The sequence below is a fragment of the Ammodytes marinus genome (assembly GCF_949987685.1).
Source record: "Ammodytes marinus genome assembly, chromosome: 3".
Classification (NCBI taxonomy): Eukaryota; Metazoa; Chordata; class Actinopteri; order Uranoscopiformes; family Ammodytidae; genus Ammodytes; species Ammodytes marinus.
In genome coordinates, this window is record NC_137232.1 from 7,596,419 (window position 1) to 7,621,992 (window position 25,574).

General features: G+C 42.9%; 1 protein-coding gene across 1 annotated transcript; it reads right to left on the bottom strand.

Annotated features, from left to right (window-relative positions):
- Nucleotides 1–3,422: 3,422 nt before the first annotated feature.
- LOC307248314 (myelin protein zero-like protein 2) lies at nucleotides 3,423–25,489 on the bottom strand. Its single transcript, XM_080024716.1, has 5 exons — nucleotides 25,268–25,489; nucleotides 8,752–8,924; nucleotides 7,853–8,063; nucleotides 7,045–7,228; nucleotides 3,423–5,469 (listed from the first exon to the last, which is right to left on the bottom strand). Exons 1-5 carry the CDS (start codon nucleotides 25,320–25,322, stop codon nucleotides 5,310–5,312), a joined length of 783 nt encoding a protein of 260 aa, XP_079880842.1. The 5' UTR covers nucleotides 25,323–25,489; the 3' UTR covers nucleotides 3,423–5,309.
- Nucleotides 25,490–25,574: the final 85 nt, after the last annotated feature.

Sequence of the window (25,574 nt, forward strand, 5' to 3'; positions counted from 1 at the left end):
CGATAAGTGAACATTTTGTAAGGTATTTCTCAAAACTGAATGGGCATTATTATTGTCATTGCACACAATGTGCAACACATTGGGGTAGAGGCTCTCAAATAAAGCTAATTACAAACAAAAACAATTTGATGTAGTGCTAATGAGTTTGAGAAAAATGTGAATACTGATTAAAATAAAGAGAGGCTATCGAATGAGTGACCATAAAAAGTCATGCAATAAATGGAAATGACTCACTATGAATCACTGCACAAGTTACTTCTAATCTACTACCGCCCATGGGGAACATATTCCTGTGAGAAAGGGCCTGGACAGTGAGGTATTAGGTATAATAAATAAATAATTCTAATTGTATGTCTTTGAAAGCAATGTTTTATCACTTTTTGACATTAATCCAGGTGCAGTAATTAACACAGTATAATTTGGCCCACACTCTTACCAGACTGTGATTGTTCATGTTGCACAATCCTGATTCATTGCAAATCTCTGTATGCCTTCTTTGATACGAGATAGAGGTGAGAAAGAGAGTGAGGACCGGGCTGGCTCCTCCCTGCATCCATTCATAAGTAGATTGATACTTGCATTGCATTATCTGTTAACCCTATTATGTAACAGTTCCCACACTTGCCCAGCGAGGCTGCTGAGTTGTGGGACTTGCCTTACGGGAGCATTCACAACGCCTACGTTGCACAGTGTTCAATTGTGTTAACTATATCATTGAGTTTGTTAAAGACTCTCTATGCTCTGTTGGGAGATAGAGTTATGTGCCTCTTACCTTGGTATCTCTCACACACCGTTACATTGTGTTGTAGTGTGTGTGTGTGTGTGTGTGTGTGTGTGTGTGTGTGTGTGTGTGTGTGTGTGTGTGTGTGTGTGTGTGTGTGTGTGTGTGTGTGTGTGTGTGTGAATACAGGGTCTCTCTGTCTGGTTACAGTGGTAGTGCAGTCTCAGTTTCAGCTGAGATCTCCCCACTAACAATGCAGGCTCTCCCCCAGTCACTTACTGGCTCTCCGGTCAACAAGAGACCCTGTTCTCCTCTTGTCAACACTGGACAGGACTAATAAAGGCCATTTGAATTGTTGGGGCCATGTGGTGTGTATGTAACCATTTTGCTCCAGCCAAAAAAACGTGAGTCCTTTCATCCATTTATCTGCACTGATGAAAAGTTGTGGGCCTATCTGCTGCACTCCGAAACACTCAGTCATTTTAAAGGTTTCACATATACAGAGAAACTTTTCTCAGGGCCTGTCACAAACAAGTCCGACAGCATTCATCACAGGAGGCCCTTTACAGCGAGGCAAATAAAGCTGACTCTCCCTTTAGAGTGAATAGATTAGCCGGAGAGTGCAAATGTGGGTGTGTGTATATGAGTGTGTGCAGGTACATATGTAACAGCCAGAGCCACCAATATAACTCACAGTACGACACAGAGTCGTATAGTCGCATACCAATGTGACTATTTTCTCTTTCCATCAACCATTGTCGTGCCAAGCCTATGTTTTTTGCACTTGTGTGTAGGGGTTTAGTACGTCTCCATAGTACCGTGCCAGGTACAGCCCATCCTGAGGTGTGTAATGCAGGCTTAAAAGAGAGAGAGAGAGACAGAGACCATGTAGAGAGAGAGAGAGTGAAAGACAGACTGCATGCAGTGTTTGTGTTTATAGTAACACCTATTTTTTTTACCACCTGTCCATGCTTCCACACCTTGACTGCCCAGTATTACTTGCTATGGTATAGTATCCTGATCTATTTTATTGTACATTCAATTTCATTTTATTATAGTCTTTACATATGACTACAATCAAATGACTGCAATATTAATGTCTTTTTGAACTACTTGTGTATTTAATGTATGTCTTATAGTTTTCTTTCTACTTGTGTGATCTTTATATTCATGTTGCCATGTCAGAGGGAGCTTAAGATCACCCAATCATTGTATTGCCAACAACTGTGTCAGTGAGTGTTGATGCAAATGACTCCTAAATAACTTGATCTTTAAAAAACTTTCCAATTCCTTCGTAAAACAAAGCCTACATTCGCTATTCTTTATTAAAATTGTCTATGTACAGTGTGCTGCAATAATGAAAAAGTTTTGGCAGACAAAGACTCACTAAATGAGTCATGAAGGAGGAATGGTTGAATACGCCTCACCCTGGAGATTGCATCACAGTGAGATGGACTGATGTTGATAGACAGAAACCAGTGTGGACAGAAAATTCTTCAATCAGATGATGTTCAGCATTCAATATGTTAACCTGGTAAAGAGCCAAACACCTATCCATCCGTCTGATTGTGCCAGCAGATTTTTCAGCAGAACCATTAATTCCTTTTCTTCCCCTCAACGTGCTTCCCGACATCATGCCTCTTGGCAATCACCGAGGAACAGGCGTGAACTTGCCACACACAGATGTTGTTCTGTTTACTAGGGTGGAGAGATTGATAGTCATATACTTCACTCAAAATGGAATGGTGTTCCGTGTGTGTTGCGTTGCATTCTGGTTCATTTAGTATACTGCCACTGGGAAAATGGCATATCTGACTTTTTCTAACATGGGTGGTTGTTGGTGCAAACATTTTTAAGATCAAAAATAAATTCTACATGAAATTACATTTTTACATACGTTTACAAACTCTAGTGATAGCCTAAGATCTGACCATGTTAATCTTACTCACTCACAGTTGATGTGGTTTGAAGTGGCTGAGTTATTTGGAGGCCAATGTCCAAGCTCTACAGGAGTAATTTACACAGGCTTTTGTGATACAAACAAGATAATGTAGAGACGTCGCTGTTGTTTTATCACTATAACTCTCTTTTCTCTAAAGCAAAATGGAATTATTTAGCTCGGAGAAACATTCTGCCTCCCACCAACCACGTCACTCTTTTTAGTGCTTGTCGACCCTGCTGTGCACCCATCTACACACACACACACACACACACACACCACACACACTTTAGGTCTGTCAGTCAGTAACTAAAGCTACACCCACAGGGACTTTGATCAATGCACACAAATAGGCCCACACACACACACACACACACACACACACACACACACACACACACACACACACACACACACACACAGCTATAGAGTAAGATATTCATAGTCATGGACAATCACTTCCAACAAACAAGCAAATCCAGACTGAAGTCACAGGGGCAGGCTTAAGCATATTGGACCTGCAACAAATTAAACCATCCGCTGCAGTAATGCTTATAGGTAAACAAGCAGAGAGCTCTGCAGACAGGCACAACACAGGGGGTAGTGCATTAAAGATAATGGTGCATAATAAATAGTGAATTACACGATTTATCTCTTACATAATACATGAGTTCTATCGGATCGTGGCACGTTGTGTGATCATTTGTTTCATGGGCCCAGATCACCTTTGTGTGAGGGAAATGTACATGACACAATGCGGTAAAGATTTTCAAGGCATTTTTTTTTTATATAAGAAAGACATGTCTTATAAAAGCTCTATAAGAAAAAAAAATACAGTGTCATTTTCAAAAACATGATAAAATACTTCTGGCAATGTCTACAACATGAAAAAAAAATCTAAAATCTTATTGCTCTGTATTACATCACAAGTACAAAAAATTCCATCATAAAAAAAAAGACAGGAAGACAGTTTGAACAATCCTTTGTTAGTATAGACGTGATGCATTCACAGACAGCTAGGGAGAAAAAAAACAGGCTCTCAAGGACATTTTTGCAATCAAAGGGTTTTCAGATCTGACTCTCCACGTTACCAAATAATACTCTGGACAGGTGAGGGCAAGTTGGACGACTGTGGCTCAGGTGGTTGAGCGGGTTGGCTGACGAGCTTAGAGTTGGCGGTTCGATCCCCGCCCAGCCACCTGTGTCATGGTTGTTGTGTCCCTGGGCAAGACACTTCACCCACCTTGCCTCGTGTGAATGTGTATAACTGCTGTATGTTTGAGGTGGTAGACAGAGGGGCCGATGGCGCGGAATGGCAGCCTTGCTTCTGTCAGTCTGCCCCAGGGCAACTGTGGCTACTATCGTAGTTTACCACCACCGGTATGACTGTGTGTGAACGAGTGGAACCTGGAACCATGTAAAGCGCTTTGGGTATATATATGGATATTTGGCATCGCTAACTGATGGAGTGTTTGGCCTCCAGACTTAGTGAAGACAATGTCATAGGCTATTTAGGTTTTTGTATCCAAGTAATCGGATGTTACACAAGCCCCCATCAGTCTACAGTATAGGAGGATAGAAGGGGATTTTAACAAGTGCTCTGAGACTGGTTGGTATATTACCATGGTGTGCATAACTGGCTGAAATGCAAGACCAACATTATCCCCAATGACTTTGAATTGTAAAACTAAAAATATTGATTAGATGATCCCGCAGTATACATGCAAAGGTCTTCAATAGGCTCATCATCGTGGAAGAAATCGCCATCCTCCTTCAGTTTTCTTGTTGTAGCAGAGTTTGGTTGTGACTTTCCACACTTAAAGCTAATAGTGCGTAACTTTTGTAGCCCCCCCCCCCCCCCCCCCCCCATGAGGGATTCTGAGTAATTACAACAACACTGTCGGTGCATCTACTTGAGGGAAGCCTTCAGTGATCGCGCATGGATTTCATACCTACTGATGTACGTCCAGGTTTTTTTCTCAGCAGTAGAATCAACAACTTAAACATTTTCTTTGGGATTTCTCTGAGCTTCAGCGCCAGTGTCAGTAAAAGTAGTTTGTAAACGCTGCTATACTGAGAAATACAGAGAGAGTTTTGTAGAGCTGATAGGCTTAATCAACTCATTTGGCAATGGTTTTAATGTAACGTTAAATAAATGTATATGAAAAAGTTTCACACTATAGCTTTAACAAGATCCATGTCTTAAACAACATACACTTCAATTTAACACAAATTGACTCTTTTTCTTTTCCTTTCTGGCCAGTAGCCAAGCCATCTTCGGGGATCACAATGCTTTCTAGCATTTATTTCCCCCCATATACGACTATTTCTGGGTTCGCTCAAAAGTAAAGTTCCTATCCTGTTTAGCTTGTTTTGAAGCCCTCATCAAAAGCGTCGCTCTGATCTTTGTTCTCATTGTGAAACTTTCAAACATAACTTTCTTTTCCGGATTGCCCCCGCCCCCCCTCCCCAAGCCCGCTGTGCTTGAACTATGTGCTTGTTTTCGACACAGCAGCAGCAGCAGCAGCAGCTTGTCTCCACTTTGGCAGAACCATGGGAAGATAGTAACCCATGGATACCACCATCCTTCTGGGGCATCCGTTCAGCGAGCTTCCCTGGCTGGCTTCACACCAGTGTTTGTCTGTCCCCTCAGTCTGAGTCGTCACCATCGTCATCGTCGTCAGAGCTGGGGCCCTCGCTCTCGGAGGATTCCTCGTCCCCGGTGCTGGGGTCTGAGATCATGCCGTCTGAACTGTCAATCTCAAAGGACGTCTCTGATTGGTAGAGGTGGAAGGACCTCGATGGGTGGCTGAGACACATACAGACATGCACACACACACACACACACACACACAGGGAGGAAAGGGAGACACGCACCGGTGGGGGTGGGAGGTAAGAACAAGATAGCGCGCGCACACACACACAGGGATATGAATGCATGCATGACACATTCATGAATTATAGATGTACATGCATGTGGATGTAATGGCACACAATGGGGACGGGACAAAGACGAGGCAGATGACACAAACACAGAAGCAGGGGACATACACAGGGTTAAGAGTCACACAGGGTTAGGTGAGTCCAAAGACTAGTGCGTAGTTTGGATCCAAAATCTCGGTTTACACACATCTGATTGGGGTTCAAATATGTCCTACCCACGCCAAGTGTTTTAATAAGTTTCAGTTTGAAGGCTGAAACAAAAGTGATGTCCCCAAGATGTCAGCAAAGTTGTCAACTTTTGCTTGAGAGGCTTGGCTTTAAAATGCCCGGAGGATACAGTGACTTAACCAGAAACATAAAGCACCTGTTGCAGACAGATCTGAAAACCCCAAGAGAGAACCAAAGATGTCCCACAGGCCAAGAAAAAAATACATATATTTCTTTTAAATAGCTCATTGCTCAAAACAGACAATCCACCTTCAGAGAGACTAATGGTTGGTAGAAGATAAGCAATTTGTCAATTGCGTTTCATTAAGTGCTGGGAAATGATTTACCAAAGCTCTGTATGAAATGTCTGTTTCCAACAAGTGCTCTCCATCAGGCTTTGATCATTTGATAGCACCTTGATAATTTTTTTGCGGCAATTTCGAAACCAGGCACAGAATCACAGAGAAAAATACAGCAATATAACTTCAGTAGTCAGACAAAACAGAAATGTACACAAGCATCCACCAGCGTCAGCAACATCTGATGCAAATGAAGACCGTTGAAATGAGGGTTGATAAAAGTGTAGGGGGTTTTTGCTTAGAGTTTCCCATAATCTGGTAATTACACAAGCTTGTAAAACTGCTCCTTCATTGTTCCACCGTTTTCTATTGTTTTCTGAGCTAATATATCAAACATGTGAGGTTTGTACTGCACTGGTACGTCGGCTGGTGAAATGTATTAGTTGGGGGGAAGTAAACAGCGGGACATACACCATTGTTCTAGCGCTACATCATCAAAACATTTTCTCTAAACAGGAAATGTGTTTTGGAAGCCCATTTAGCCAGGAACAGGAAAAGGTGAACTGATAATACACTTGTTACTCTCCTGAAATGAAAGGCACATGGCGATATAAAAGATAACAACACAGCACTCTGGCCTATAAAGCTCAGTATCTAAGGCACATTCTTAATTTATCATCTGCGGGGTTAATGACAGCTGCCCATCAAATTGGTCCATGATTGGGAGATCCAAAAGCCTGTGGGTTTGGAAGGGGGAGTTGGAAGTGAAAGTGTCCAGTTGGAAGAACAAAAGAAATAGCCCCAAAAGGCCCAAAAAGTGGGGAGCGCCACAACCAGCCCCATATACCCCCAGAGTTAAGACGGAGAGCAAGAGAGGAAGTGTGTGATTTCTTCTGATCTTCTCTATCCTCCACTTGTCTGTCTCTTGGTCTTACCAGGCGGTTGGGTCTTTCCTCTCTTTGCGTGGGGGAGGGGGGGCCTCCTCGCTCCCCTCCAGCTGGGTTCTGTGTTGCCTCTTCTTGCATCGCCGACACGATACAATGATGACGATCAAGAGGACCACGGCTGTGATACCGCCGCCGATGGCCAACATCAGAAGGAGCAGCTCGGAGAAAGAGGCTGTATAGGGGAGAGGGGAAACACATTGATTTAGACCAAAGCATTGCCTATAATTAGGCCTATATGTATTGCCTCACTGTCTTGACATGTTGATTCGTAATGAAGACAGTAAGAAATTACAATGTGTAGAAAAAAAGCTCTAGTCAATAGTTCTGATTGGTTGGCCATGGTAAATTGTCGAATTACTACTTCTCATATTAAGTTATTGATTAATACGAAGAGTGAATGTCAGAGCATCATGCTGTACCCGGACTGTACAAACCTTGTTTTTTCACTATTAATGTTCAAAGACTATCATACCAATTTGAAAATTACATTTTTATTGTTATTGATTTGTAATATATTCGGTAACATTTTTTTTAAATTAAAGTGTGTCTATTGCTATAGTACCATATCCATACCAAATCAGACGTTAAAATAACCATTCTAAATGAATGAGTCTGATTGCCTATGCGATAACTTGCCTCATTTGAAATCTAATTGAGCAGTTTCTCTAAAATGAAACAGACTTGCCTTTGCTTCATCTACCTTGTGCTTTCATCAAAGACACACAGATAAAACACAACCATACCCATAGCCTATATTAAACACATACATTGTCTTATAAAAAATCTATCCGCTGACCTGTTGTGACCACGCGGAGTTTGATCTCTCCAACATGGCCGTGGACGTCTGGCGGGTTCTTGACCTGGCAGATGTAGGTGCCGTTGTAAGTGAACTTGACCTGCTCTATTATGATGGAGGCGTCGCGGCCCATGATGTCACCCGCCCAAGACACACGCTTCCTGAAGATGCCGTCCACAGGAGGGTATGGCTTCTGCTGGTAGTGAAACACCTGGAGGGGGAGAGTGATGGGGAGACGTGGTTGGATAGCGATAATGGGTTGGACTGTCACCAGAGAGCCAAATGAAACTAAAACTAGTCCGACTTGACCGGGGGAAGGTATAGATATAATTCTCACTGAGAAAAGAAAAGACAAGAGATAAACCCAGACATGCAGCTTCTGTTCTCTCTACCCCCAATATGCACACACACACACACACACACACACACACACACACACACACACACACACACACACACACACACACACACACACATTCAGGCTGTCTTGGAGGGTCCTTAGGGATCCCGATGACTCACCGCCTCCTCTCTCAGTTGGCTGAGGGGGTGGATGCTCCCTGACACAATGAGGAAAGTTTGAAGGTTTGATCCCAGCTTCTCGCTCACAGCCACACTACGCACATAGGCGTAGATTTAGTTGGCCGTAGGATATCATGTTTCTATTAGATTATGTGTCAATGTTAGCTAGCTGATGACCAATATACAATGTTATTTAGTTAACACCGGTGCTCAGTTAGCAGAGCAGTTAGACTTCTATGGATACTTTGTACGCCGTATTGCATTAGATTCCATTACTTTATATGTGAATCCTGAGTGTTGTCTTTTCCGTTGCATAAATAAAGACACCCCCACCATTTGAAATGAAAGCTAACTATGCCCATTCACAGACATGCACTGACCGACTGTTCTCTGGAGCCTGCTTTGAGGGGTCTGAAGCTCCAGGAGATGATGACGGTGTTGGGGTTGATGGCAGAGGAGCTGTCGAAGGTGCACTTGAGGCGAACATCTGTCCCATTCACCGCCTCCACTTCCTCAGAGGTGTAGATACGCATCCCGCTGACACGCAGCACGCCTGCAACATACAAACACACAGGGCACAAAGTTTACTTCTAAAGCAGAATGCAGCTCTCACAGAGAAAAATCAATACATAAATAAATGGTTTGTAAAGGAATGCATAGCAGCCTATACAAAAGAATACTGCAGAGCGAGTGCATGCACTGTACCCGGTGACACTGCCTCTGCCTACGCAGTGCTGCAGCAAGAAAAAAATCATTAACTCTTAAGTTTTCCCTATAGCTATATTAAATACCTATACGACAGTACATAATGCAATCCCACAGACTGGACCAAATGCTGAAAGTACAAGGTTAGAGCTGGGATCAGTTAGTGAAGTCCAACATCTGTTTCAGTCCAGACTGACTTCAGATCAGTAGGCCAAATCTTTGACACTTTATGATTCATAGCCCCTTTAGCTACAACACTGCAGCTGAGAGAGGACTGCAATTGACAGCCCGCTGCATATTATATGGATGTGGACTCTATCAATCTTTACAGTAGGGGGGTAGACCTATTAGATGGAAAATGAATGGACTGGAAGAGTGGAGAGGGATATTGGCAACGATTAGGGCTCTTCCAAATAATGATGGATGGAGCTGCATGCCCAGAATGGAGTTCTGGAACGCCAACACACACGCACGCACACACACACACACACACACACACACACACACATGCATAAACTGCCCCAGATCGAGACATGCCCACTGCTGAGTTTTTTTACCTGGCAGCCGTTCAAGCGGCCGATAATGTCTCTCTCTCCCTGAGATTGCAGTGTCTACTTTATGGAGGCAGATCCGACCTCATTTTATTACAACCCAGTAGTATGTGTGAAGCCCAAGTCTCTGTGGAAAGTGTATGTGAAGGCTGTCCAGTCCAAATCACCTGCTCTATTTATAGGAAGAGCTCTATACATCCTTAGCATATCAGCATGCAGCCGTGTCTAGCCCTATTAAAGTCAATGCACGCACCCAGCAGACAGTCAATCTGCCAAGCTAGCAGCCGCAGCCATAGTGAGCTTAGTGAGTGCCGAGACGTGTGCTAATGTAGTTCGCACATTCACATGGGGACCATGTCTGCAGAACACAGCAAACACTTGATGATAGTTCTGAGACATCAATCTGACTGTGGCTCAAAGGATCACCTGAGTGCATGTGTGTGTGTGTGTGTGTGTGTGTGTGTGTGTGTGTGTGCGTGCGTGCGTGCGTGCGTGCGTGCGTGCGTGCGTGTGTGTGTGTGTGTGTGCGCGTGTGTGTGCGTGTGTGCGTGTGCGTGTGTGTGTGCGTCATCCAGGTGCATCTCAAAATATCAGGATATCATGGAAAAGTGCATTCAAAAAGTGGATATGAGTCCTACAACATTGAAACTTTTATATATTACAGATTCATTTCATGAATTCAAATATTTCTAGCCTTCTTTTATTTTAATTTTGATGATGATGATTAAGGCTTACAGTTCATAGAAATCAAATATCCATTATCTCTAAATATTGGAATATAAGCCTACAAAAGACCAATCAAATAAAGTATTAATAATACAGAAATGTCAACCTCCTGAAAAAGATGTATATTATGAAAGTGTCTTTTTTTAAATTAAATTGCTGGGGAAGTATTTTCTTTGGATGTACCTGTATAGACATTGATCAACTGTGTTATTGCGATCAACTAGCATCAGGGTTGTACAGTTAATGTCAAAAGGTTGCACAATGCTAGCAGCCGCTGCACAGTGTTGACTATATGATGGATAATAATTATATCATGACGATTTGAAACACTTAAACCTCCCTTATTTCCATGTGAGCATGTGGGTGACTTGAGGTGGTTTTGCCCCTTTGTTGAAAAGCAATATGAGGCTCCAGGGCTTTACAAATAAGAAAAGTCCAGGGAAGACAAATTGAGCCATATCCGTACCCTATGCATTATAAATATACAGTGAACATTAAGGCAAAGAGGGGGGGGGGGGGCTGGCTGGGAAAATGTCAGCAGCGGTTTTTGTGTCCTCTGCCATTGGTGCTGTGACTGAGTGTTATCAGGCTGCAGAGAGCTTCCTGTGGGCTGGGATGAGAGAGAGAGAGAGAGAGTGGGGCCACAACTAAGACTGCCCCCGCACAGCATTAAACAAGCAGGCTTCTCTGTCATCGCCAGTGACAGCGCTCTAACGGCCTAATGTGTTTTAAATGAGCCTGTTGAAACCTGGGAGGAGAGTGTGTAGTGCAACTGAACAATGCAGGGCAGAGTACACACTGCAAGAAATGTCCACATTTGCAAATGGTTTGAATGAGTTGGTTTTTTTCATTTTAGAATTAAAATTGATTTTCTCCTAATTGAAAAAGAAACATATGTCTTTGCAGTGAGACTGCAGTATATACTTGTTTGAGTTGGTGTTTTTCCTTTCTGCATCAGTTCCCCGATAATTGGGACGCTACTTCGACTTGCGTCAATAAATTGCTGCTTGAGTCAAGAAAGATGTATTAACAATTTTCTCCCCACTGGCAGATATTTTTGCATAGAGAGACAAAAAGTAAGACAGGCTTTTTTATATGGCAGAATAATGTGTGGATGGATGGACTTCAAAAGGAAACAAGCCCTCCTCTGTGACCTCTCTCTCTCTCTCTCTCTCTGCCTCTCTCTCTCTCTCTCTCTCTCTCTCTCTGCCTCTCTCTCTCTCTCTCTTGCTTCCTGGCCTACCTGGAGGTGGAAACACTGGAGTGAGTAGATTAAACTGCCTGTGTTTAGGATATTCATTAAGCAGATACGATCAGCGCTGGCTGTATCAGTACAGCCCAGTAATGACTGCCTCCTTGGCTCGACTGCAAGTGTGTGCTTGTGTTTGCCCTCTTCTGTGTGTGTGTGTGTGTGTGTGTGTGTGTGTGTGTGTGTGTGTGTGTGTGTGTGTGTGTGTGTGTGTGTGTGTGCTTGTATGTGTGTTATTCTGTGAAAACCCAGCAGAAGAGTCTGAGAGCGCCATCAGGTAAAGGTCTCATTATTCCATATTCCATGTGAAGTTTTGACAAAGAGAAAGAGTGGAGGAGGAGTGAGAGCAGAAAGTGCTGTACTTTCAATTGCCATGTCTCACAGGAATTACCAGCACGCTCCTGTTAACAAGTACCAAGTTCCTCCTTCCAAACTAAAGGAATTTATTGAGCTCAACTTTTAAAAAAACGGTCCAATACTTTGGAGAAGCACGAAAAACCTGCAAAACTACAAGACACTGTAGCCTTTCAGCAGATGACAGGCTACATGGTTGGCCTGTATGTTTTGACATGCAGAACACCAACATTGTCATTGTGAGCACGTTGGCATGGTGACATTAGCATTATAGTGACATTTAGCCCACATATAAGCTGGAGACTCTGTCTGGTATTCTAAACAGAAAGAGAAGGGGGGTACATCTCTGGAATAACATCCATTACTCGTCAATCCATTGGAGGGAACACAGTGCACACAAGGAAGATTAGCTGAGGATTGGAATATGCAGCAGTGCAATGCCTGCAGTACAGTATATCCTGGTTGAAAAGCTAATCCAGGACTGATTCATTCATAATGCTCTGTGTGTGTATCTGGAGAGAATGCAAGTCCTCTCTAGGCCAGAACACCTCAATTCAAAAGCCTCCACTTAACCAGTCTATTTACAGTGTACATGAATTTAGACACGCGTTGCTAATCTCCTTTCAACAACAACAACAGCCAAAAAAAAAGTCAAATGCTTTCAACTAGGCTGTTAAGGCAGGCTGAGCCGATTAAGAATTAAAGGTTAATTAGGTTCTTATTTGGAAGGTAAAATGGAAATTAGCGGGAAAGCCAAAAACAAACCAGGATGTGTTAATAATTTGTCCCGAAAATGACATGATCACAAATGAATCGCTCATTAGCTATAGGCGCCAATTTTCTGAAGAGGACGCATGCCATCGCGTGAGAGAGAACACATGAAACGAGTAGATTAGATGGATAGAATGTAACTGATTTAGAGAAAGAAAGACGTTGAGAAAGTGAGCTTATGAGTGATGAACAAGAGCGTGGTGATTGAGCCGATGAAGGGCTGAGCGCTGTGTATGGATGGAGGATAATGACATGATGGAAAATGTATTCTTCTCAACATAATTGCAGTCCACAAGGAGGAGGAGATAACATAATGCTTGTTTGTTTGCCTTGCTCACTTGACAGTCCATTTCTCAACTCCAGCTATTTCTCTCCATCCAGTCTGGGTCAACCAGCTTGTTTATGTGTGGACATCCTGCTCGGCCCGTATGGTGACCACACCCAGCATCCAGAGACACACAGAGAAACACAGCTTTTCACAGCTAATTAAGACAGAGTTATGTACCCTATATATACAGAGGAGGGCAGGGCCGAGGGGGGCGGGCCAATGTATGAATTTATCTCAATTATGTTTCAATTATCCACCGACATTGCCTGGCTGCCGTGCTTGCAGTTTACTTGCAAAACAATGGCGTGCATAGAAAATAGTATTATTTATCTCCCTTAATAAAGTTATTAGATGGGTAATATATATATATATTTTTTTTTTAAACCTTTATCTATACAGGTAAATCCCATTTAGACCGAATACTCTTTTGCAAGGGAGACCTGTTTTCCTTTCCCACGTTACCATTCACACACACCGATAGCAGGCTAACTATCGACATTCACACAAGGCAAGGTGGGTGAAGTGTCTTGCCCAAGGACACAACAACCATGACACAAGTGGCAGGGTGGGGATCAAACGTCCAACCCTTTTATCATCAGCCGACCCGCTCTACCAACTGAGCCACAGTCGCCCCAAAGGAGATGTTGGGGGGTTTTCACTGGTAAAAAGTTATATATAACTTATATATATATATATATATATATATATATATATATATACAGGTACGTACATACTGTATATATTTCATTTGCTACCTGAGTGCTTGAACTTAAAGCTATTATAGTGACAGTTAAATACTTTTCTATGTCGGTTTGCACCTCTGTCTGTCCTTAGGCGTGTGTTGTGTGTCGTGTGTGACTGGTTTAGGGGGTCTCTGTTGGCTCACACGGTCTCCATTAGATGTAATATGGATGTGGGCATTATGCCATAATATCTGTCGATCGGTCCTCAAAACTGAACTTGCTGAACCCTTTAATGCACTTTATTGTACCTGTCAACGCTACTTGTTACGAAGCCGCACTGGTTCACTGCTTCACGTCTGAGGCCAAAGAGGGCAAATACTTTCAACTAGCGTAAAATAATCAAAGCAGGGCCCACTCCAGTCTGATTAGGTTTGCTTGGCTTGGCAGTCGTCCCAAGCTAAGGACTTCCAAAGAGCCAGAGAAAATATCCAGTAGTGTTTGAGCTGCCCCATATAATATTTCCCCATAATGTCAAAGAGAGAGGTGAGAGCCTTTAGTCTAACACTGCCAGATATAATAATATATGCTGTATATATGCATGAGCTTTGTCAGTTCAGAAGAAAGAGATGGAAGAAGGCAATTGCATAGTGAAAAAGAGTAAAAGGTTCTTTTGTGTAAATCAGAATTGAACACCTTCCTTGGTTACTGTTGCTAGGCTTTGTGTTCCAACACATATCTGCAGATCACATAGATAAAGGCTTCAGAGTTATCCTATGGAATAATGTTTTATTGATTTCAATCAAAGGTGGACAAAAGCATCTGTGGTATTTGATCACTTCACTACTAATAAGCTTATATATATATTAGTGCCAAACATTGTTTGAAACGAGCTAGGGTGGAGGGGTTGCTAACAGGAGACGGGCAAATGTTTGAATAAAACTGTGGTCAACGCGGTTTGATGGGGCGGCAATGGCGAAGTGGGCAGGGAGGTCGCCTCTGGAGTACAGGGTCAGAGGTTTGATCCCCCGCCTAGCAGCCACATGTCTAAGTGTCCTTGGGCAAAGACATTGAAACCCGAATTGCTCCAGATACTAGTTAGCTTGCACCCTGCGTGGTAGCTGCTGCTATCGGTGTATGAATGTGAGTGTGATTGGGTGAATGTGTACAAAACAATGTAAAGCGCTTTGAGTCTGTGAAAAACCAGAAAGAAAAGCGCTAGGCCTATATAAGGGGAGGCTCCCTGAACTATACAGCACTGCGAAATGAATCTGTTCATACATTTTTCTTCATTCATTCAAACTGGTCAAGGCTATACCGCCCAATAGAAACACTGACGTCAGACGCACGCTCATCTACAATGAGCTCATGTCCAGTATAGGGAGATGCAGCCCATGTAGGTGATAAACACAGACCTAGGTATGTCATAGAAGGTTATTTAGTGCGCTTGCAAAAAAAACGCAATGTGAAAAACATAATCCTTAGTTCAGACCATGGTGCCGACTTTTAGTTGCGAAAGCCTCCTAAATCACAGCTAAACAAAGCAACAGGACTGTCTCGCCAGGTAGCCTACTAAGCTACCGGTCCCAAAGGCGGCTTTATTCAGACCATCCTGTGCAGTTTTCACACTGCAGAGAGGCATGTCTGGTGTATTGAACTTGAGTCTGAGAACTGCTCAGCAAACACTCTCTGGCATTCAAAATATTTCCTTTGAATATCTTAAAAAACAACTCACATAAGGAAAAAATTAAACAACGCCTGCCTTATTGCACAATCCAAATTAGTGTCAAAGTATTTGTGTAGCCTTACAGCTTGAGGGCTTGTCGATGCAGCTCATATGCGAATGTGGGAACAGCAAAGGGAAAGGCAAAAATCTGTCTTTAGTCAAAAGTCTAGAAATATCAATGGTTGGATAGTCCATGATAATACCATGGGGATGCCACATTGTTACAAACCACTGACTACCTAAAGTCCAAAATCCGGTTAAGACAATATTCCAAATAAGGTGTTTACATGCACAGTAGCTACGGGGATATTCCTATTTACATGTCAATCAGCATATTCTGAATATTCGGTCTATAAAACATCAACATGTTCGATGTCAGCGCATTTTTTTTTCAGGAAACAATTCCCGGCCCATCCAAGGATGCCATTATCGTTATGCCATTATCGTGGCCTTGCATTGTTGTGTCAGCCAAATATGACACCGCTTCTTTCAAGGAGCCTTTTTGCTTTATAACACACTTTAGTCCCATGCCCATAAACGAGGGCATGTGTCCAAACTGCGGAATATTTATTCTGATTAAGGTGTGATCATGCCACAATAATGTGATTAAGATAGGAATACTCCAGGTGTCTTCATGTGATTATAGTTTATGAATATGAGTTTATACTGATTAAGGTGAGCAGAAACTGCTGTTTACATGGTGATGTCCGGCTTCATATTGGAGTATTGCTATGCATGTAAACGTAGTCACTGTTCTGAAAGGTGTTGCCTTCAAAGTATGGACTGTATAGGTCTGGTCTTTCCACTTGCCAAGAGGATGTTAAACCGTCTCAGACTTCACGAGGGAAGAAAGCTCTGCGGGAGAAATCGAGCAGTTGGCACGACTCTCCGAATCAGGAAATTGGTTTCATTCCATTATTTCCTAGACTGTGTGTGTGTGTGTGTGTGTGTGTGTGTGTGTGTGTGTGTGTGTGTGTGTGTGTGTGTGTGTGTGTGTGTGTGTGTGTGTGTGTGTGTGTGTGTGTGTGTGTGTGTGTGTGTGTGTGTGTGTGTGTGTGTGTGTGTGTGTGTGTGTGTGTGTGTGTGTGTGTGTGTGTGTGTGCCTGAGCCTTTCCTCTCTTCATTATGGCCCAGGAACAGAAGGACCACCGGAGGAAACCAGATTCTCTGTTGCTGGTCCGTTTCTTCTTTGGAGGAAACACTTAGAACAGGGCCAAACACACACAAAGGAGCCCGCTGGATGACAAAGAGCTTCTTCTCTCCTTTATGGGAGCTTTCATAGGGCCCGGGTCAGTTTTCCCTTCTATGCTAAACAAGGCTAGTCTTTCATACAGGGCTGGACCGAGGGCTGGGAATGGCAGGTTCAGGTAACAGTGTGTTCATAGGAATAGGGTGAGTGTTGAGTGTTGTAATAGGAGGGAACCCCTTGAGATGGACTCAGCAGTTTGTGTTGTATACCTTTTTTTTTCTCATTGGGCTAAGTCATGAACATGCAGTCATGCCAAGGTAAGCAAATACAATGTACAGGGCAGGCCAAGCTACAGTATGTGTTTTCTCACATACTTATCTGTTGCTTTGGTTTTTTCGGAGGCCTTTTTTCAGAGTCGGGGCCCCTTAAGTCCCAGTAACAGGAACTATTCATGATACAGTATAAGATGATAGTTGTATAGAGTGCTTCATGTAGCAACAGTTTGATAAAGATATTTATTGTGTTTAAAATATTCCAGTCCACCAGTGCACAAAGCCAGTTTAGTAAATAAGTGGGATGGACCTCAAATATGCCCCTTAGTGGTTGGGATGGGAGCCCTATACCAGAGACTCAGGAATGAAGGCTGTACGAAGCAGTAGATTTGTGGCCATTTTTGTTTTTGGAATGAAATGCACAAGTATCACATATAGGTGTAACATTCTGGCATGGACATACAGTATACTCGGGGAGGCCATGTAATGTTTGATCAAAGTAAACACATGAACATACCAGAGCATAGGTACTACTACCTCTCTTTCTATCCTTCCTAACACGATATTCACTTTTTTTTATCTGTAAATTCCTTCCTTTTTTTGTAGGTGTTGTATTTCTCTCTCACGCTTTCCCAGTGTGGATATGGATATGTGAGTTGTACAAATATGGAGATATGGACGTATGAATTGTGTTGATGCATATGGTGGATGTATTTTTGTATGGATGTATGTAGTGGATATTTCATTTCATTTTTCGTTTTGATTTTTGTTTATCCTCAGGAGACCAATTGGGGGGTGGCCCTCATTTGCAATGGCGTCGAGTATATATGGATATATGGATTGTATAAATATATTTAAAAAAAATATATATATATATATATAAAAAATCATTATAAAGTTATTGAGCTGTGGAAAAGGGGTAGGATCAAATAAGTGTATACTTCTTCCTACTCCTTTTCAGGCATATCAATTCAATATGTTATTTGTTTATTTTTTGTTTATTTTTTGTTTATTTTTATTTGTGAAATCATTTGAACATATTTTTTTATTGTATTTTCATGCTTTTAATTTTTCTTTTTTTGATATGTCTGAAATAAAATTGAATGAATGAATCAATCAATCCCCTGTCAATCAAACAGAGTGGGCGGGACTTTGGACTTGGACATTCAAGTGGATGGGGATTGACTTTCTACAGGTTGAGAGCTGTTTTATTTCCAATGCTGGCTATCCTGGCTCATGTCTATAACTCAAAATAAGCCTCAAGAATAAAATGTATCACTAGCAGAGAGATGTATGAGACACTGTATGTTGGAACAGCAAATCCAGAAGCTTTCACTGACTTGATTTATAGGGGAATCTCTAAGAGAGGATAAAAGGCATTTTGTTGTGTGAAATTGTCCAAAAAAAAATGCAATTTCGATATGTTTCATTTGATATTCGTTTTCGGCTTAGGATGCTACCGACTACAACTATAGACCAAACTTTAGAAAGCAACAAAAAAAGGTGTGTTGAATAAACTCTGAAAGGTCAATCCAAACTCACAGACCGAGCATCAATCTCTTTTTCTAACCAACTCTTTCTTCCCTCTCTCCTCTCTTCTCTCTTCTCCTGCTTCTTCCAGGCCAATTGCAATTCATCAGGCGCTTGTGTCCAGGGGAAACAAGTGGTGGGTGAGTGAGGATAAGAGTTTAATCCATCAAACCTCTTCCACTCCCAACCTCACAGCTGACTCAACAACTTCTCCTGTGGGGTGGGGGGGGGGGGGGGGGATTACATTATAACTCCATCGCGTATACGTTTTCAAATCAACACACGCCCGTATAAGCTTCTGTTGGGGAGGATTGGGCCGACTACTCCAAAGACAACCTCAGTATCTTACATATTAACTATGGGGCCAGACGGGGCCGTAATATGCATGGTGTCCTGCATGCACATGTGCTATGAGTCAAATCCAGTCCCCCCTTTGACTTCCACCTCTGCTCCTGAGCATATTAATAAATCAGCGACTGTCAATATAAGCTCAGACCAAAGAGCACACTGTGGAGGAGGGGCAAGACCTCTGCTCTTTGCTCTCCACCTTAAACGGGATCGCCACCAATCATACCAATGACGATCGGTTTACTTAGAATCAGAAAGTCCCACTAAGCCTGCAAAAAAACGCTTGCGTAATATCATCTGTGGCTCTGAAATGTAGCTGCTGCGTTCATTTTTGAAATATTCTTTTTGAAAGTGTGTTTCTCATTTCATTAAAGTGCATTGCTAAATCATTGGGAACGCATCTGCAAAAATTCACAGTCAGACCAAAAGTACAAATGGGCTTAAATAATGATAAAAGTAGCATTACACTCATGGTAAATTAGACCCTATTATTCCTTCCACATAGCTACTGTATATACTGCTGATACAGCCTATAGACTCTGTAAACGGGCATGTTGCTAGCTACTGTGGTCCGGTCCGAGCCCCTTGTTTTACCATTCCAGTCACCAGTTTACAGAGCCTATAGGCTGGGTATTCACACCAGATTTGTTTTCAGCACGCACACATTGTGAAGACCGGTAGCCGATCGTGAGGAGATATTCACTGATTTTGACAAAAAGTGATTTTGACTGCAAAGTTTTCTCCAGAATGACTGACACTATCTTTAAAAGCAAGGATATAAACGGGCTGGACATATGACTGCCATTTTTTTTTTAGCAAATGTGCCAGAGCTAGCCTGAAGTCACACCGAAACCAGAAGAGTGTATAGGCCTACGTCAGTCACAAGGGCCTCAATAGGAATGAATGAGGAGTGGAGGGATAGTTTAAGTGGACAAGTGAGTGGCTGAACCCTTGCATTCTGTCCCTGACCTGCCCCACCCATCAGCCCTACCCTAATCTTCTCTCCTCATTAATTAAAATAGCTGAGTATGTTGTCAGATAATTAGACAGCAAAACTGAGTAGCTGCCTCTCTGCTATTCTTTCAATATAGAGCTTGTACAGCTCGTTTAGTCAGCTTTTTCCCAATAACAATGGCAGGATGCGCCGCAGTACTGTACATACGAAAGTCAGATCATAAACAAAGAAAAATGAAAATTAGGGCAAAGTCACTTTGCAAGCCCCTGGAAATTGTGACGTCATCGAGAGCTCTCTATATAATCACAAATATTTAACGAATGACAACTGAGATTCCCTGTGGCTCTCTGCTGTTTATATGACTTACTGGGAACTCTATATATTCTGTAATTTATTCCACATGCTGTGACTCCAATAAAAGTGTTGCTTCAGCTGGAGGATATACTTGTTTGTCGTATTTCTAAACTGTTTTGAGTTCAAGCGACCGGCCAACAGTCTAAGTAAGAATGTAACTGTAACCAACAGGAAGGTGGGCCCCACAAATGAGCACGTTTCCAAGTTGCAAAGATTCAGATGACGGCCGGCCATGTGTGTGTGTACGAATACTGCGGCCCGGGGTGAACCTGCAAACGCAAACACTTTTGATTCTGTGAGAAATGTATTTCAAATCCCTGTTTACACAACCGGAGACGAAGATTCAAACATTACACAGGCAGGGAGTGCAGAAAAGGCTTGCCTTCCAAACTCAAACACTTCACAGATGAGCCCTTAGACCGCTGTGTTAGGGCTTGGTGTGAGTGTGTGTGTTCTTCCATAAACCAGTCATTGTCTCTGTGTCCACACACTAACACACACCCAGCAGCAATGCCATCAACCCAACACAAAGGCCAGACATCCTCTTAGGTGTGTCAACACAGAGCAGCATGTCCAAAAGCCTCAGCAGCACTGCTTTGTTATAATGAGCCATTATTGCGGCGAGATTAAAGGCGCTCCGGCAGAGACATAACAGTTATATCCCTAGTTACACACACATAAGAGGCTGCTCGTCAAGTGTACATCTGACAGAGTTGAACCCATGATGCCCCCAAACAACCAGTGTAACGAGCGCCAGCTATAGGCTGTGTTTCTGTGTGTGTGTGTGTGTGTGTGTGTGTGTGTGTGTGTGTGTGTGTGTGTCCTAAACCTGTAAGTCAAGACAGGCCGGCACACGTCAAGCCTGGGATATTTTTCACGCTTCTGATTTTTCTGAAGAACATGACAAAGGCAAAGACATGCAGCCTCTTGTCTGTGTGTCGTGAGGACAGCGGAGGACAAACAGGAGGGATCTGTTCCTGAGTAGTAAAGACTAATCTGGTGTTTGTTTTCAGAGTTTCCTGTTACAGTCACATTTCACAGCTTTCAAATCCAAGTAATCAGACACAGGAAAAAACGCCTTTGACCGTATATAGCTTGCTACTTTAGTAAGATCTCCTTTCACAGCAAATGCATCAAAATAGCAACACAGAGCAGATAGAAACTGCACATTTTGTCTTCCTAATGGCACATTATGTGGACAAAATCTGCAGTTTGCAACATCACTTTCAACATTACACGTCCTGCGTTATTTTGTCCTCTTTTGGCCTTTCCTTGTTAAGTGGTCCTGCATCAAGATCTATAAAACCATTGTTCCTCACACCGTGCATCGTCCTATGTAGGTTGTGTTATCTGAATCCTGTCACAACTTCAGCCAGTATCTAGTTTGTTTTCATATGTCTGTTTTCCTGGTTTCCTTTCTAACTTTCATGTCATGTCAGACCCGGCCACTCCCTCCTGCTCTGCACTCCCTGTTACTTGCATTCACCTGGCTTGCCCTTACTCACCTGCTAATCAGCCCCTCAGTTTATATACCAGTCCATTTCCCTCAGTCACTTGCCAGATTGTCCTAGTGTGTTCACCCAGCTTTCCAGCATTCAGATGTCATCCTGTGTTCCGATCCTGCTTGCCTGTTCGTGTTTCGACCTGTCTTTGGACTTTCCCTTTTGCCTGCCTCAACTGGACTTGTTTGCATCGCTGTCTTACTACCTGGTTTGTCATCCACTTCATTAAAATCTATTTTTGAATCTGAACTGTTTCCTGTGTCCTGCAATTGGGTTCTTGTCTGTCGTTTCCCTGAAACCCTGACAAATCCGACACACTCACCCTGCGTTCCAATACCTGTTTACACATTGCTGCTATAACACAGATGGCTGCCAATTAGAGGACTATTTAAAACAAATGTTTTTGGAAAACTAACATAAATAAGAAAATATGTCGGAGCAAACAATTTACATGTATAAGTAACAATATCTTGATAATCTGAGTTACCGTGTCGAAATTCAATGTTTGTTATGCTATGGAAATGGCTTTCTGCAACATAGGCTACCTTAGCAGAATGTTATAATTCTGTATTATTTGCATTCAGATTTACCTATGTAACTGACGGTCCATTGCGACTACAAGGGCAAGTGGGCAAGTGGCTTCCATTTAAATCCTCCGCTCCTCCCCCGCCCAGTCTCCCTCCGCTCTCCAAGTTCCCTCCGTGCAACGTATGCTGTTACGTCATACCAAGGGCTGAGGGTAAATGAACGAGGGGAAGTGCAACTACTATTGGAATGCAGCTAGAGTCAAACCTGGGGCAAGCAGTGTTATTCAAGCAAAGGAGAACATCTTGGTTTTGGGGTGTACTGTACTTGAAAGCAGCTTTGAGGTTGAAATGGTGTATACGCCAAACACAAGGAGAGTGGGGAAAGGGCTCAACCCATTTGAGCCCTTTCCCACTCTCCACAACAACCAATGTTTGCCCCGGGCCAAATAACAGTAGCCTGGCATTCCCAGACCTGCCACTAGGCGCTGGCAAATTAAATTTGCTGCGCCTGTTGGTCTGGACACGCTCCGTTGAAGCTTTATCAAGAAGACCAGAAATCTGGGCTCACGTTTCAATTGGTTCTATCTAATATGGGCGCGCCAGAGCCCCTTATATGGTACTCTGGGGAGGACGTAACCGGATAACGACAGTGACGTGCATGCGACGTCGAAGCCGTGATAGTAAACATCAAAGATGGCTGCGGATATGTTGTGTGAGTTTGAGACTGCTTTGGCCTCGACCCTTAACGATTTGGAAGACGGCACTCAAATCTTTCATTAGCAAGTAAGTGGAATGTTCTGTTTTGCCGACCGACCACGGCAAACGTTTAATTTAGCAGTTTAACAGCTGTTCGCTAAACGAACGGGGCTTAGGTCACCTTGTGCATCGCTCTGATTGGTTGTAGTGCTATCCAACTGCGTGCAGTGGCATTTGAAATGCATGAGTAGGAGCCGCTCCTTGAGTTGGAAATTACTATTGATCGTGGCCAGACCCTCTATCGTTCAAGATATCAGGGTCTGGATTTCCAGGCTAAAATAAAAGGCCATTATATAAAAAAAAAACTCACTTTACTATTTAAGGGTGAGGATTTAAGGATCTATGTCCCTGAAAACATGTTGCAGTACCTGGTGGGCGTGACTATTGACTATCGTGCTGCACCTACGCCATCCACCTCCAGGAGACACGTCAAACACAAGAGCTTTTTGTACTGGTCCTGCTGTAACATTGTATCCAGCATACCGCACAAATATATAGGAAAAAAAGTCCAAATCTGGTAATGGCCATGTCTGTTCTAGGAAAAGCACTCAGCATTCACTTCTGGTGTTGTGAAAAAGCAAAAAGAATTGCTCCCAAAAGCCACTTGACACAAATTATGATTTAGAAGTATTTTTTTTAACGCCTGCCAAACACACTTTTACACTATACACAAAGGGGCAATGTATTTATCTTTAAGAGCGATGTGGGAGTTTTACCACTGCAGCAGCACTCGCTGTGATTATGTTTGGAGCAGCCGGAGGAGAGAGGGCCATTATTCTCTCATGGTCTTAAAACATCATATATATCGGCCTTAAACAATAAACTCTTTTCAGCAAGTCTGCAAAGAAACGCTAACATCAGGGCCGAGCTTGTCAGCACAGCGGAGGGCTGATGCTGGGTAAACGTGTTAACTGTCTGCTGTTTATAATGCCATAGTAAAGGGAGAGAGGGGAGAATTTGAAACGGAATTATTCTTGCACGCATAATCGCAATTTCACACCAAATGAAACTGAGAAAAGAGTCTGCAGGGCCATGGTTTGCCATTTTTTTTGCCAACACAATGAATCCAAAGGCAATGGAAGTGATTACAGCACAACAGGCGTGTATGATGCCGTTGGATGATGCTGAGCTATAATCAGTTCCAGCCTTCCCTCCCTTCATCCGCATGCTGTTTATTTGATTGTCTGTCCCTCTCTACATGAACACAGTACAGTAGGCCTTTTATTTACTGTAGTTATCCTCCTGCTCTGTCTGTGTCAGGCTTTTGACTGTGGTTATTATGACTGATCCACAGGCACACGCTCCTTGTAAACACACTGTAAGCAGCTGGCAACTACTATTAGTGAATGCTTTGGCAGTGGATGGACAAGCTCAATCAATATAATCCACTTAACTGGGATGGACACAGATTACCCCCCAAGGTTAAACAACCTGAATGAATTGCCATTGATACAGCAATTTGTGGTATTAAAACATGTTCCATTAGACTATATATAGGCGTTTGGATGGGGAGTGTTTATGTCCAAATGAGTATCTATCTGACAAGCTATTAGTTGTGATCATCCAGCTAACATATATCCTTCTACGGGAAGCAGGTTGACTTTTTTTTTTTTTATCTGCGTCCATCGTAGCTTCGCGTAAAAAGCACGGATGCACATTAATAGGCATGCCAGGCAGGAAGTGAGCGAGGACGTTGCGTAAAAGCCAAAACACAATGCGGCACAAATACTGTAAAGTCATTAAATGATTCTCTCAAGTCTGTGCCGCCGTTGTGGCCGTTATTTTATTGCTTTCACTGGAATGTCTTAAGCGACCCACCCGGTGCCACTGTTTCCAATGTATCCACTTCCCAATGCCCAGTGACGCACGGCCAGCGGTCAGAGATGGAGGTAATGGATGGTCCCTGCGGAGCTTTCACTAATGCACGGACAATAAGTGTTTTTCTCTTTTACTTTGAAACGCGATTTTCAAAGGCGTCTCTAAAGGCTCGTCCTGCTTTGTCTTATTAAGATCACTCTTGGGATGTGAAAACAACACTCAAAGTCATAGTTAACTTCTGGGAAACCGCTGAAGTTAAAATACAGGTATCGAGGCAATTTCATTCGTTTATAATTGTTGGAGAATGTATGTTTTGTTATGGCTAAGCTGCTGTATGAACACATATCCATCAAAACAATGTGTTGCCATTCAAAATGAGTGATACAATATATCTATATCAAAATATACACTTTGATATATCACAGTAGACTTTCCCATGTCCAATAGGCTTCTAGTAAAAAAAAAATGAAAGAAAAAAAAAGTTACAGAACGCCCAACATTAACTGTAAATCATCTTTTCACTCGGTGTATCCACTCACAAACAAGGGGTCTCACCTGAAGCCGCGAGTCCAGACAGGACGGTGAGGACATAGAGCCCTTTTACGCACATTTGGATATGGACGGCAGGCTTGACCGATTGACCAAAATGTCTCAAAGGGACCAAAAAGTGACAGCAAACCCGGTCGTCTATAGACGGTGTGGATCTCCTTTGGAGGGGGGATCAAAAATACATGCAAGTTGCGCGGAGTCCTCTCCTCTGCCTTGTCTCTCCTAAGACGCGTCCCAACACGCAACTGCCCGCACACATTTGGTTTCAGCACCCTCCCCTCCCTCCCACAGCATTTTCGGGCGGAGTAACCAA

Excerpts from the sequence above, each read along its gene's own strand:
- LOC307248314 (XM_080024716.1), bottom strand. The coding sequence starts at position 25,322 with ATGTGCGTAAAAGGGCTCTATGTCCTCACCGTCCTGTCTGGACTCGCG. Across the intron at positions 8,925-25,267 it reads GTCTGGACTCGCGGCTTCAG|GCGTGCTGCGTGTCAGCGGG; the intron begins GTGAGACCCCTT and ends TGTATGTTGCAG. Across the intron at positions 5,470-7,044 it reads AGGAAAGACCCAACCGCCTG|CCACCCATCGAGGTCCTTCC; the intron begins GTAAGACCAAGA and ends TATGTGTCTCAG.